The sequence below is a fragment of the Delphinapterus leucas genome, chromosome X (assembly GCF_059928025.1).
Source record: "Delphinapterus leucas isolate spDelLeu-1000000601 "Yukka" chromosome X, BTC_Dleu_Yukka2, whole genome shotgun sequence".
Taxonomy (NCBI): Eukaryota; Metazoa; Chordata; class Mammalia; order Artiodactyla; family Monodontidae; genus Delphinapterus; species Delphinapterus leucas.
Genome location: NC_143150.1, coordinates 13,123,847 through 13,139,389, shown reverse-complemented (window position 1 = coordinate 13,139,389; position 15,543 = coordinate 13,123,847). Strand labels below are relative to the sequence as shown.

Here is a 15,543-nt window from a genome sequence, read left to right as displayed (position 1 = left end):
TGCGTGCAGCAACGAAGACCCAACGCAGCCAAAAATAAATAAATAAATAAATAAAAGTAAAGTGTATTTAAATAAAGTGCTTGCCTATATATAACATTTTGTGCACTATGGATCTGTGTACAATTAATCTCACAGGTATAGGCCAACCAACTATACCCTGATAGAGTAATTATCAAACCGTAGTCTGCATCACACTCACTAGGAGGGTGCTTGTTAAAACTCAGATCACTGGGCTTTATCCCCAGAGTTTCTCATTCAGTAGCTCTGGGGTGGGGTTAGATAATGTGCACTTCTAATAAGTTCCCAGGTGATGCTGGTCCTGAGATCATGCTTTGAGAACCACTGATCTAATATATGCCCTATACTCAGAACAAGGGGAGGAGAGGATTGGCTATTATTAAAAAGTATTCTCATATTTAAAGGAGAGTGCCGGCCGACAAGTCAGAGGCTACTGCTTGCCTCTGACTCTCAACAGCCTCTTCCTCTTTAGTGGTAGGTTTGAGCCAGTTGCAGGAAAGGCCCTTCTCTATCAGCAAGCTCAAAGCCATCAATTTATGGATAGAAAGCCTAAAGTGAGATAGCTGTTCAGAATAGAAAGGGCCCTAAAATAAAGGTTGAACACATATGAAATCACCTAGTTTACAGGTCAAAATTGGTCAAAAAATTTCACATTGTTTAACCTAGTGAAGAACTTGGACTGGAGTTGTGGCTCCACCACCTACTAAATTTGTGACCTTGGAAAAATCTTCTCATCTCTCTGTACATTAAATATTAGCCTTAAATAATCAAACCTGCTGCACAAGGCTGTAAAGATTACTAAATATGTTTGTAAGTGTTATACAGATGTAGATTGTCATTGCTGTTGACTTGACCAAAATCACACAGTACTAGACTCTTTCCATCATTTCACATTCCCTGATTTTTCTGATTATCGTCACATTGCTATAGTTAGGGTACGATATGTGTGTTTCCCCAACTAGATGTTGAACAACTCAAGGGTTTCTCGCTTACTTCATAATAGTAACCCCAGTACCAAGAACATACCTTAGGTAACACAGAAGTTTAATATATAACCACTGGATTGAATTACTGGAATCACAGTATATACTCAGACACACCACTGGGCATAGCTGCGAGACTGGGAGGGGATATGAAGGAGGAGGCTATCCCCACCATTTTTTCAAAGTTGAAACCATTTGGCTGTCTAAAGGACTGATGTCTGATCATAAAAGACCCCATTCTTTTACAATTGAACTGAGCAGTCTACTTCTTTTTGTTTCTCAAGTCAAAGACCAACACTGTCCTAAACATATCTTCCTATTTTTTTTTAATACCAATTTGGGTCACTTTGGAAGAGGTTAAGCAAGTGTTTGCAATGGTATTGATCGAAACTAACTGACACTGCTTTTAAGTAACATAAAAGCCCTACAGATTTTAAATTATGACTCATCAAGGAGGAAACTGGTTACACTTAATTTCGTGTATACTGGTCCATGAAATCCTAAATGTCCTAAGAAACCATTTCAAGACTTCTTTGCATTTTCATTTAAGTAGTTTCTACACATGTAAGCTGATCATGATGGCAAACTGTTTTTGCACTGTACAAACTGAAGTGGTGGTCTGGTTATTACCTTATAAGTGACTAAATGACAGTCACATCCAGAAAAGCAGGTTTTGGCGGGGGAAAGAAGTGGTGGCTGAAATGAAAACTGTAGTTTCTTTTCACTGATCAAACTGACTACATCATTACCCAAAGCTCTACTTTACGTTCTGCAGTGTGAATAAGTCTAGATGATAGGAACAAGACTACGTTCCCATAGGTAAGATGGAATCTGCTGAGGTGGAGATCTGGCCTGGATATCCTGCCTGTCTCTGGTGAGAATTAGGTGCCACATGTGGAATGATGGCTGTTCTATTTGCAGTAGCCTGGGACTAGCCATGTTCACCCTTGGGTAGCTTAACCCATATAGCCAGGCACTGGATTTAGAATAGGCAGATCTAGTCAACTAAATCAGCTGTCAGGGATAAGTTCACCAGAGGTGGCTTATAACTCATTTTTTTTTCCCATGCAAAAAAGCTGCAGATTGATACCTTTTGTTGGGACTAGAGTAGTTCTACTCAGCTTTCCCTGGATGAAAACTTCTGGTTTAAAAAGGCTAAGGTCAGCTGGGAACAATATCTAAGGGAAAAGCATTCGTTCATTCATTGCTTATTCTATCCTTAGTGACTCAGTATCTCTGTGGAATGCAGATGCCACAGTCTGGGATCCTGGAGTCCTAGAGTCAGGTTTCAACATAATGATATCTGGAGAGTCCTTTCACCCTTGTGACTGTAGTTGTCAAGAGGGCACTCTGGTTTAGTCAAAGGCTGTGTAAAGAACAGAAATACAGAGTGGGGGTGGAGGGGGACTGAATTCAGGAGGAGAGTTTTCAGGCACAGGCGCAAATCGTCACCATTCAAAACGAGTGTGAGGCCCTATTCCAGCCATACAGTTCCATTAACTGAATTTGCATCTCCCAGCCACAGAAATGATATTTCCACAGTCTTGACATTCTAAATATCAAGAGAATTAAATGCAAGCCAAAAAATCCCCTCAGCTTGTGAAGATCATTACATGACACACAGTAAATTCAGACAAAGGGAAAAACTTTTCTCAATACTGATAAGAAAAGCACCAAAGAAGTCATCACTTGAAGAATTACAGCTAGACTGCACTGCATTTGAAAACAACCTGGGTTAGCAGCGAGGTCAAAGCCTGGACTACCTTGGTATATGAAGCAAAAAGCATTTAGAGGAGTGCACGCCCTCACATTTCCCCTTCATTTAAATTCTTCCACTGGAATAAACAACTCTGCTTTCTAGGTCTATATTCCATCTGATCAGAAATGTACAAAGAAAATGTCCATAGGACAACTCTGATCAATTTTGTTTATGCAACAAAATGCATTTATAAAATAGCTTTATTTCCACTGTCCCATAGTCTATCCCTAAATGATTACAGATGGTGATGAAGACTACATGTTTCCTGTTCCAAAGCAATAGCCCATAATCTAGCAACACCACCAGGTGAGTTTTAAAGAGAATTTCCATAACGTTCAAATTTAATACATAAATTGGTGTTCTTTCAAAACACTGATTTCAAAATGCCAGCAAAATAATTGACGTTATAGTTATGAAAACATCGCTTGCCTTCGTTACATGCCTGCATAAAGGAATTTTCGTTGAATCACATTTCCAAATGTGAAATGGTCACATACATTGGTAATCCAGACTACAAGAAATAAGTTCACTATGTTAACTTATTTTAAGTAAAAATAAGTTCTAACCTGACCAAGTTCTTCATTAAGGTCTGAAGTGTTAACCAGGGCTCCTTCATTGATTTCTTCATCATAAAAGTCCTTATCCCATGAAATGAAGAAGGAGCCCAAGAATTTTTGCATTTCTACTGTGACATACATGGAGACAGGAATGATAAAGTTGAACAGAACCATAAATGACAGGAAGTCGGTAAACATTTTCAAAACCTAAACAAAAGAAATAGTTCATGCTGATTATATGCACAGTTCCATCAAGCAAGTGTAATATAAACTTTCTATCTTTTAATTTCAACGCTGAAAGCACTGCTCTTCCCAACGACACTGTATCATTGGTAAACATTTTCACAGAACATGAAAACAACATTTACAACACCCTGAATTTTGTCACTATTCTTCAGCGAATGTACCTTGACTTAACACTTTTCACTTCCTTAAGTTCTCTGCTCCTCCCACCCCCCAATATGAATGTAGGCACCCATTATGTTCCTATCATGATATATCACAAGTTCATAATATATTAACATGTCAGACCTTCTTGCCCAATTGCTTAAAACTCTTAACCAAAGAATTAAAAACAAGGATAGATGCCTAGGGTTAAAACAAAAAGTTCTAACGTTTCTTAAACAGTTAATGGCTTGGGGCTACCATACAACCAAGAGAAAACCCAAATACCAAAGGTATCATTAACTGAGCAGCATTTCAATAAAGGGTGTCTCTGTTACAATGTGCTAGGGTTAAAATTTTCAGCATAAAACAAATTACCTTCAAAGTCTCGCGCTCTTTCTGGGTCTTTTGGTTATACCAAGGTTCATCGTTATATGGGGTACTTTGCCAAACATACTTTAGAGTAGTGCATACTGCAGCTTTGGTCAGTAAGATAAATAAATACACAATCAGGAAGGCATTAATGGATCTGAAAAATAAGATATTATGGATTCAAAAACCATTTAATTACTTAAGGATATCAACCAGGTATAAACTAAACTGTTCAGTTTTCTAAAGCTTCTCCTGTGTACGATGTGTAACCATAGCACAGACCTGTATAGATGAACCTGTTATCACTGCTAACGCATTATTCTTGAGTGGTAAAATGGAAAAGCCAGCCCTAGCCCCAACCCAAAGTGCAATGGCTCAACACACCTTTAGTAAGGACCCTATAAAGTGACAGAACGCGCACACACACACACACACACACACACACACACACATTACCTACTCCATCCTTATAGAAGGAGTAGATTGTTTCCATTTCCCTGAATCCTAAAGGTTTGGAATAGAGGGTAGAGGAGCAAATGTGAAACCTGCAAGCTTAGTGTGGATTCTTTTAGTCTGAAAGTACAGCTATGGAGAGGGTATCACTGATATACTGGATATCCATGCCAACAGGAGAGTGAGGTCTGTGCCAGTGGCGACTGGCTTGAAGGTGTGTGTCATGTACCACTTCAATATCTGCCAGGAGACTATTATCTGTGTTGTACAACCTCCTTACCTATAGCAACAAGAGGACCCCAAACCATTATCCAGCAGCAAAAGAGAATAAATTTCAACTAAACCCTGCCCTTGAATAGCTAAGTGAGCTTAGGTAAATCACTTATCATCTCTACGACTATTTCTCTATCTATAAAGTGGACAGGCTAACAGGAATTACTCTGAGTTGCTCAGAGGATTAAACCAAATCAGACATACAAATCACTGAGCAGTTTCTGGAACACAAAAAGTACTCAAAATGGTAGCACTATTACAAGTTATGTTGTTTTTGCTTATGGTTGTTATTTAGAATTACTGAGAAGTAACAATTTCAGTTCAATAACAACTAAAGAAATTGTGGTGTACACTAACTTTTCAACAGCGGAACGTTTCTGAGATTTCCCTTGGTAGTTCAATGCCATTTTGGTTTCCATTCCAGTGTAAACAGCAACTCCTAAGGAATAACCATATGACGAAAATTAGGTTTCCAATGAGATTGCCAACCCAACTCCCCACCCAGTTGGATCTACCAATTTTTTCACTCTATAAAAGTAGGAATTCTAAACTCTCTTCTATTCACCAGTTGATATATCATTTATAGTATAATTTTAATTCTACATAGTTTGTCATAGTTTTCAAGTTAGTTTACCATCTTATAAATTCCCAACACCTAAAAATAGGCTTAGATTAAATGGAATTAAATGCCATGTTCAATTTTTAACTGCACTGTTTAGGCACAGGCTTTAAAAGACATATTTCAAAAAAAAAAGACATATTTCTAGTAAGTATATCTTAAAAAACGTTCACCATATATCTTCTTGGTATTTTTTAGTGTAGCTCCTTTCAACAAGAGATTTTCAGGTCCCAAAGACCTAAACAAAAAATGAACACAACTTATCCAAACAGCCCAACAAATAGCACCATCAACTTGGGCGACATATTTTGCCCTAACATACATCTATCTCCAAAAGGTTCAGAATGTATCTGTTTACTTATATCATATGCTTACTAACACAGGACCAGCTGAAAGATATTTCCCTCTGAAGTTACTTGAGGGTACAGCACAGATGGAAGCACACACAGTACAGGAATAGCCAGCAACACACAGAGGTAAAGAGATGCATAGAGATAAAAGGATTATGAGTCACAGACAGCAAGACAAGAACGGGACAGAACAGCAGACATCAAGAAACAGAAAGAAAAGGTGACAGTAAAAGGCTGGGAAAGCAAATGTCAAGGTGGGAAAGACACACTGCCATATTTATAGAGAGTAAACACGCCTTTTGGGGGATCATTGGGCACCCGGTGTTTCTTTAACTCCCTTTTGAGTATTGGCTATAAAGGCCAAGTGGAAAAGTTGAGATAATTAACTGGATGATAGAAGAGGGAAGAAAACACCCCTTCTTCCATGAATTGTTACATTATAAATGATTAAACCTTTCATTTTACTTAAGTCCAGCTAATTCTCCCAGCATTTTATCTCCTGCCTAAATTACTCTCCCTTAACACACTGTTCTCCAGATATACTTCCAATATTGTCAGGCACTGCACAGCCAAGGACAATAAATACAGTGCTTAGAACATATTTGGGATTATTGGTCAAAGTGTCTGGAGCTCTACAATTTTAGAAGCCCTCAGCATCACTTCCAACACCACCCCCCTCCCAGGACACACACACTCTGAGCTGCTACCAATCACAAGGTCAGCTACTTAAGACCCATTAGTGGCTAGTTACTCCAGGGTTATTCACCTTTACATCCCTTTCTATAGAGGAAAGTATTCAACTATTTTAATGGGCTTAAAAGAGAAACATTGCTCCCCCCAAAAGGACAGATCAAAGGAATTATAAACTAACCTGGCAACAGCTTCAAGACTATTACTATAGATATTGATTCGGCCAACAAACCTGCAAAAAGAACATAAAAGCACACGTGTTTCTATATCTAGATAAAATCTATTTGCCCCAAATATGGGAATGAATCAAAATACAAAAAATCCAAGTAGAGATAAGACAATGAACTACGAACGCCTATTGTCTTTCTTTTTAAAAAAAGTTAAGTTGAACCAATATGGTATGTAACATTTTCAACTAATTTTAAAAATATTATGGATTATAAGAATGTAAACAAAGATTCTAAATTGATTTTCAAGATCTACTTGGCACCGTGCATGCACACATTACCCCTCTCATCTATACTCCATATAAATAATTGGTTTCTATTTCACATTCATGTGAAGAAAGGTTTCTGGTGCTAAAGCAACTTTTTTTTTTTTTTTTTTTTTTTTAAAGCAACTTTTAAAACCATTAGTTCAGTAGTTCTTTCACTTGAGCATGCATCAGAATTACTGGTGGGCTTCGTAAACCACAGATTTCTGGGCCCCATCCCCAAGCTTATGGTTCAGGTAAGAATGTGAATCTGTATTTCCAACAAGTTCCCAGGCGATGCTGATGCTGCTGGCCTGGGGTCACCGTTTGAGAACCACCCGCATTAGGCAACACTTGATTACCATCTCGGAAATTTCCAAACTGTCTTGCAGCTGATCTGAATACTGAGCTTGATCTGACCAAGTGATCAGATATATGGCTATGCATATGGTAATCTACATTTCTGAAAAATAGGGTAAAAAGCTCTAACTCCTCCTTAACAAGAATGTTATGAGTATTTTATAACTTACATTAGAATTTTTTCAGAAAAACTGATTATTACTAAACACACAAAATATGAAGGTCTGCTCATTCATTCATCACGTATTAATTGCACCATTACTATGTTTGCTAATAAGCAAGAAAAATGTGTTCCTTGCCCTAAAACAGACAATCAGGCAATTACAATGTAAGTGATGACCGCTAGGGTGGTGGAAGTACAAGGTATTCTGAAGTCACATACCAAGGGTACTCAATCTAGTCTAGAGAAATTAGGAATAACCTTCCCTCACTAAAAATCTCCTTCTTATTTAAGGTAACTGAAATTTAGGAGTTACCCTATGAATATGCAAGGATGTATATTATTGTCTAACTCAGGCAAAATCAGTCACTCCCTTTTCTGTGATTCTATGGGCCTTTTACTCACCTTTATTATCTCACTGTACTGTACGCCTAGCTTTACTGTTTTATCCCCTTTGCAAACTGTGAGTTCCCTAAAGGCAGGGAACAGCTATTTTGCTTTGTGATTCTAAGTTCCTACTATCAAGGTAGATACAGAAGAAGAAGGGAAAAAGGAAAGAAGGAATGATGGGAAGGAGGGAGGGTATTATTCATGTAGTAGGATGAATACTTTGTTTTTCCACTACTGGGCACTGTTGTAAGCCACATCCCGCCATTTGGTACCCTATTATGACCAACAGCATTCATTAACCAGATGGCTGGCATGAGTGATGGATGCCATCTGTAAAGGTGGAATAGAATATAATTAATTGGCCCACTTGGGGATAAAACCTATTATTCTATCCTCATTAACACCATGCTCTAATCAACCAAAGTAACCAGTCTTAAAACTCAAATGCCAAATTTTTTGACAGCCCACAATGACTGTGAATGAGTAAATCTACTCCAGAAAGCCTAACTATAGCAAAATAGAGGAAATCACACCATTTCACTGCTCCCTCAACTTAACTGTTCACTTTGGGCAAGAAACAGCCTATATACAATACTCAGTTCATCATGATCCTCATAAAAAAGGGCAAAGTGCCTACTAATTGCATGGCTCCATATCTCCTTCTCTCTTTAATGTTGGATGACACATAAAGTGGTTTATTTTTGTTTTAATTAACTCTGGCTAATGCATGAGTTTGATAGATCAGCCTTACGGGATTACATAATCTTAAAATGTGATGGACGGCCATGTCTACAAATAACAATAATAAAAGAAAAACCACAAGTAAGATGCCTGGGCCCACAATGATTTATCTTAGGCTGGTAGTGAACAAGGCTGATTTGCCTGCCAGAAGGAAGGAACAGCTCATAAAAACACAAATGCAAGGAGGCTGGTAAATGGTGGGTGTTTCTTTGCAATACTGGTGGCAAAGAGAAGCAAAGCCATCAGACAGCAGTAAAATGAAACCAGGTAATTCTTACTTGTAGAGGTCAGGTTGAGGCTGTTCACATTCAATTGCTGCTCTGAGGGCATCAATGGATTCGGCTGTACACAGTTCAATGGTGTCACGTACCGCATAATGTGTCTAGATGTAAGCAGAAGAAAAAGCAAAAACAGCCCCCCCGCAAAAAAAGTGTAATCGTATACCCACTTGATTTCATGAACACTGTATGTTTTTAGTAAGAGGCTTTGGCAGAATGATACAAATATTGATGCACATTTCCAGCTAAATAAACTTGATGGTATTATTCTTAAAACATATTACAAATAATCAGAAAGGTAACTCTGCTACAAGGGGATTTCAAAGATAATGAGAAAACTAAAAACTTTTCTTGATACTGACAGCAGAGAGAATTCCATTTGCAGCATGCATATAATTAACTGAAAACCCCATGAAAAATTTAATGCATTTTTTTCTCCTATTTATAGAACTGAGACCTATTATTTTGCTCACCATAGTGTATGGTGATGTTAACATACACATAAGAATTGAACATAACCCTTTTGGTCATAAGAATGCTAACATTTTTGCTAACAGAAAGAAAAAATTCATCAATAGTTTCCATTATACAAACAGCAAAATTAATGATCTTGAAAATGCTTTGAGTGGCTACAATTTATGTAAGGAGCTGGGAGATGACGTGTCTTGCCTTAGTCAGACAGTTAGAATATTCTACTAATGTATATTATGTACTTACTTGATTGACCCAGAACTCAAGGCAGGCTCCAATGAACCCATTTATAAATCATCAAAGAAGGGCTGACGCAGATTCAAAGACTGCACCACTTATGCTGAAGGGAAAGCTGTTGCGCACAGTCTTCGGAGAATATTATGGATCTGCCTCAGCTACATTTGAAACTATCTCCTGACTTGGAAAACCTATGTACTTTTAGCTGATTTATCAGATCAACTTAATTGGAAAATGAAACGACTTGAAAGTTTTCTGCCTCTAAACAACTTTTTCCCTATTAGGAAATCTTTAGGTAGATTTCTCAATTTTTATCTTGACATTCCCTCAAATACAACTTTGTTTTTCAGTAGTTTAAATGGGACTAGTTCATCACCATGCCCCTGAAGAAAAAAATTAGTTATCTAACAGGCATTTAAGTTCCTTTCCCACATACTGAGTCCTGGTCCTCAACTCCAGATGGAATAAACAAGCAGAGGAAAGCCCCCAAGGATACACACAGAGGTGAGCACATTAGTATTCTTCCTTAAAGGCAGCATATAGAGGATACATGTTCATGCTCTGTGGAGCTCTGGATGATAGCCAAGAACTGACAGTGCCGGAAAGTACCAGGGACATAACTTATCCCCCAGTTTGAACAAATTTACTCTAACACATTTATAATTCTTCCTAGTTGAAATAAAGCAAATATTTGTCAAACTACACCCTAAGGTATTTTTAAAAAGTAATCAAACCATTCCAGGTTAGATTTTCTATATGCCAGGAATAAACATTTTTTTCAAGAAGATAGTCATCACTTTAAAAATAAAAACAGATCAAACTGTAAGGTTAGAGTACCTTAGGGTGAAGTTATTTTCATAGTTATATAGTTTCAGCCTAAGACTACTTTCATTTTTAAAAGCCTAAATAAAATATTGAATGGGTTAGTGTCAATATGAAATGCAAACAGTGCTATCAAAAATGTGGTGGCTTTTATTTGGGGTGTGGATTTCCTCACCCAACACCACCCTTTCCCCCAAAGTTGAGTATTTGCTTAGAAGTTCAAAGACAGTTATATAAAAGCTGTCTTCAAATACAACACTTACACAAACAGGAAAAAATAAGATAAAAGATTTGGGGGCAGTGGGATGGAGTACTGTATGATTAACTATCCTGAGCTCAAAATGTTTAGGCAAGGTTTAATCTCCATTACCTTGCAATTGGATTCCCCATCAAGACTTGCAGTAGTAACATAACAGGTTCCATCAATTGTGCAGGATGACAGAAGAATAAGATCACAGGGAAAGGTTTCATCTGCCTGTACTTCTACTACATCACCGACCTAGCATAGAGAGCAAAATAAATATAAATATTCTTAATTCCAAACAAAGCATTCATTATACCTCAAACTAAAGTCAAAACAGTAGCAAAAGACCTCTCCTCCTCTAGGGCTTAGGCTGTCTCAGCATCCTATACCATGTGAAAGGTCATGAAAGAATATCACTCAACATTCAGAATCCTCTTTAAGGTCACAACGACTTAGGATGCTTTTAGATTACCTTAGTATTGAACTTTAATCTCTAACAAATGATTTCAGCACCCAGGGACCCTTTTGCTCTCTGTTGTTTCTGGCATTGGTGTTTGATAAGAGAATGGCCATTATCATTTCATGAATGAATCAAGAAAATCTACACATCTTAACTTGAGCACTTCATGAACACTGGTCAGCCACATTCCCACTCTGCATCATAGATAAATATCTCAAAATGCTTTGCCTTCCAAGTGATAACAGCTATTATTTTGGGGTCATAGTTCTCTCTTCAGTGCTCAGAAAATCTCGCTTAGAGACGTGTTTATGTTACCCATAACATTTGAAAAAACTTTTTTCAAATAGGTCATTTTCCAACAATTCATCTGCTATGAGCAAGTACCCTAAGCTCAAGTAGAGGAAAAACATGAGAGAAGAAACCACAAACCATTTCTAGCGCATAACTTAATAATGTAGGGAATAAATCATGATGATTAAAACACAGATCTTCACTACCTGACTTTATGTCCCAGCTCTGCCACTTAACTATATGACCTTAGGTTAAGTGTCTTTGATGATTGCAACTACCTCATAGGATTGGCTGGAGTATGAAATGAGGATACAGGTAAAGTGTTTCGTAAAGTGCCTGGCATATATTCACCCTCTGGTAGTTGCTAATTATAATTATTACTAATACCCTACAACTGCTTTACTTACTTCCAACTTATGAATAGTCATAAAATTTTTTTAGAAGGATATAAGAAATTATCCAGCCCAGTGCATTCCAACATTTTCCATGCCGTGGCACACACAGAAAACGATAAGTAACACTTTTGTACAGCACTTCCAGATAAAGGGAGGAGGCTGCTGGTGACAGAAGACAACCCACTTTAGGAGAGAGTCAGTCACAATATCCGGCTCACCAACTCTGGCACACTGGTTGTGAAATGCTGAACTAACAAATGACACACCTGCCTTCCAATTGCTACACACAATTTGGCAGATGAAGATGAGGATTTCAAGGTCTATTCAGGAACAATTTTATTTTCTTTGCCAATCTTAATCAGTAGCCAAGAGCAACAGCATCAATAATGGAACTAATTTGTAAATAATATTTTATTTTCTTGGATCTTTCCTTCCTCACATACACAAACACTTCTGTTGCTTACACAAAGCCACAGTCTATGCTTATATACACAGAAGAAAAATAACAAACAAAATCCTAAAGCATCTTAGAAGAACGGAACATGATTCTCAGGCACTGATAAATAAAAACCACAAACAGAATTTCTTCTACAACACTGATAATGATTCGCTCAGAAATGAAAAGATCCCTGCACCTGGAGTGCAAGTTAAGGCTGGTAAGATGGACAGGGGCCAGATCACAAAAGTCCTGACAGGTCAGGGTCAGGGGTTTAGGCCTCACCCTGAAGGCAAGGGGAGACTGGGAAAGGACTTTTAAAGAAAGGGAACGACATGGTCCAGTTAGACAATCAACTCTAGAGTTGTTTCCACTTAGCATGTACAAAGCCACAAGAGAACACCACTATCCCTTGTCATAAATATTAGGAAAAGCCAGATAATCAACAGAATCATATTTTTTGGGAGTTCATCAGAGAGCTGAGGTTGCAGGGCAACCAAATGAACTGAATTTCAAGGGTGAAAAGTCCCTCTGAGGAGAGAGAGGAGAAATAAACTGTTTCACAATTGACGAAGCACAGGAGGAAGAGACGACTGCCATAAAAGTGCCTAGGAAGAAGATAACTAGATTTTTAACCAACTGTAAAAGGCTTGGTAGGGGCCAACGTGACAGTTTCAAACCTCTGCAAGCCTGAGAGAAAAGAGGAGACCATAAGCACATATCAGTTCTCTATAGGCATCCACTGAGTGCTCATGAGATAGCACGAGGACAGGAGGCCTAAAAGAGCCTTCCTCACCGGTACAGGCATACAGGTTGTGAATGACTGCTGTGGAGGAACAGACATAAAATATGCTACAACTGTGGACCCTTCTCTCATATGAGGTAAAAGCCATCTGTGCCTAAGAGAAAGGCAAGAAACCCTCCCGGGCACAGTCTCAATTCAGGGTAACGTAACTACTCCTAGTGGGGAGATAGAAGCAAAGCCATCTGCTGCTAGGGATGGGACAGGAAACCCCCTCATATTGAGGACCTAGCACTGATATAAAGGAGAGTACTGAGAAAGTTCCACCCTGAGGCAAAGGTGCCTAAAACCTGCCTAATACTGAGATGGAGTAGGAGAACCAAGAAACCAGTCTGTTCCCACCAGGAACCCCAAGAAAGAGCAATCTACCACTGGGGGAGGAGAAAGGGCGTAGAGAGAGGCATTCACTGTGTCTCAGGAATGTAGGACCTGCTGAAAGCAGAGAATGGAACAGGGACACTGAGAAAACCCCTGTGGCAGCCCAGCATTGCAGGCATTTAAAGTCCAGTGGTGTACTGAAAGCATCAACAGCTACAGCAAAATCCAAAGCCAGCCAACTGCTTACCAGACTGACTCAACCCCCAACACTGATGGGCTGGCTGACAGAATAGGTGTGCCCACTACAGACCGCAAATACAGGTTACCTGCCTCGATCTCCAGCATTCTTTTACATGCACTGCCCAAAATTCAATTAAAAAAAAATGAGATGCACAAAGCCAAGACAAAAATGACCTATCATCAAAAGATACAGGTGTCAATAGGACGAGCCTCAGAAATACTCAGATTTTGGGACTTCCCTGGTGGCACAGTGGTTAAGAATCCACCTGCCAATGCAGGGGACACGGGTTCGAGCCCTGGTCCAAGAAGATCCCACATGCCGCGGAGCAACTACGCCCGTGTGCCACAACTACTGAGCCTGCACTCTAGAGCCCGTGAGCCACAACTACTGAGCCCACATGCCACAACTACTGAAGCCCGCGTGCCTAGAGCCCGTGCTCCACAACAAGAGAAGCCACCATAATGAGAAGCCCGCGCACCGCAACAAATAGTAGACCCCGCTCGCCGCAACTAGAGAAAGCCTGCGTGCAGCAACAAAGACCCAACGCAGCCAAAAATCAATAACTAAAATAAATTTTTAAAAAAAGAAATACTCAGATCTTGGAATTATGAAACAGGGATAGAAAAACAGCTATGGTTAAGATATTAAACTATTTACTGGAAAAGGTAGACAACATACACATGCAAATGAGGAATTTGGGCATAAATATGGAAACTCCCAAAAAAAGGCAATTGGAAAAGTGAGAAATGAAAAACATGATATCAGAGGTAAGGATTTCCTTCAATGGGCTTATAAGCACACTGGATACAAAGGAAATAATCAGTAAACCTGAAGAAACTCTTCCAATATTTCTAATGCCAAAACCCATACTCTTTCCCTTACAAATACCTGTGTTTTTCCATTGGAATTCCTCAAGGCCTGTTTCTCTTCTCTATGTTTTATGTGATTCCATCCAAATTTCTGTATCCACCTAAAACATCTCTGAGCTCCAGGCTTGACAATTCCATCTGGCTGTCTAAACTGAATCTCAAAATTAACATGGCCTGGGACTTCCCTGGTGGTCCAGTGGTTAAGACTCTGTGCTCGCAATGCAGGGGGGCCAGGATCGATCCCTGGTCAGGGAACTAGATCCCGCATGCCACAACAAAGATCCCGCGTGCCGCAATTAAGACCCAGCGTGGACAAACAAACAAATAAATATTAAAAAAAAAAATTAACATGGCCCAAGCTGAATTCCTGATTTCCCTTCATCCCCACCTTTTCCCCCAAACCTATTCTTCTCCAGCTTATTTAATAGCACCAGCATTTAAAAAAAATTAATTAATTAATTTTGGGCTGTGTTGGGTCTTTGTTGCTGCACACGGGCTTTCTTTAGTTGCGTCGAGTGCGGGCTGCTTTTTCTCGTGGCGTGCAGGCTTCTCATTGCAGTGGCTTCTCTTGTTGTGGAGCACAGGCTTCAGTAGTTGTGGCATGCGGGCTCTAGAGCTCAGGCTCAATAGTTATGGCACACGGGCTTAGTAGCTCTGCGGCATGTGGGATCTTCCCGGACCAGGGCTTGAACCCATGTCCCCTGCATTGGCAGGCGGATTCTTTTTTTTTTTTTTTTTTTTTTTGCGGTACGCGGGCCTCTCACTGTTGTGGCCTCTCCCGTTGTGGAGCACAGGCTCCGGACACGCAGGCTCAGTGGCCATGGCTCACAGGCCCAGCCGCTCCGCGGCATGTGGGATCTTCCCGGACCGGGGCACGAACCCGTGTCCCCTGCATCGGCAGGCGGACTCTCAACCACTGCGCCACCAGGGAAGCCCCTAGCACCAGCATTTTGTTTAATAGCACTATTTTATGCACCTAGTTGCTCAGGCCAAAATCAAGGAGGCTATCTTTATTCTATTTTGCTCTTTTTCTCCCTCCTTACATGGAATACATCAGTAAGTCCACACTTTACCTCCGAAAAACATCCTGAATACATA

General features: G+C 39.5%; 1 protein-coding gene and 1 non-coding gene across 10 annotated transcripts in view; one reads left to right on the top strand and one right to left on the bottom strand.

Moving 5' to 3' along the window:
* The window catches only part of ATP11C (ATPase phospholipid transporting 11C (ATP11C blood group)), a 180,541-nt gene that overhangs the window by 76,412 nt on the left and 88,586 nt on the right, over window positions 1–15,543 (bottom strand). For all 9 annotated transcript variants that reach the window (XR_002642113.2, XR_002642115.2, XR_002642117.2 and 6 more), the window contains exons 6-12: window positions 10,760–10,888; window positions 8,860–8,963; window positions 6,640–6,690; window positions 5,592–5,656; window positions 5,157–5,238; window positions 4,080–4,230; window positions 3,327–3,524 (exon numbers count right to left, since the gene is read on the bottom strand). Coding sequence is in view for 6 of the 9 variants with exons in the window: in XM_089904046.1 (XP_089760172.1) it covers window positions 3,327–3,524; window positions 4,080–4,230; window positions 5,157–5,238; window positions 5,592–5,656; window positions 6,640–6,690; window positions 8,860–8,963; window positions 10,760–10,888 (780 nt within the window). In the remaining 3 variants the exon portion in view is untranslated. The remainder of the gene's footprint in view (window positions 1–3,326; window positions 3,525–4,079; window positions 4,231–5,156; window positions 5,239–5,591; window positions 5,657–6,639; window positions 6,691–8,859; window positions 8,964–10,759; window positions 10,889–15,543) is intronic.
* On the top strand, window positions 14,628–14,700 carry TRNAA-CGC (transfer RNA alanine (anticodon CGC)). Its single transcript has one exon. It is a non-coding gene; the product is annotated as a tRNA-Ala (tRNA).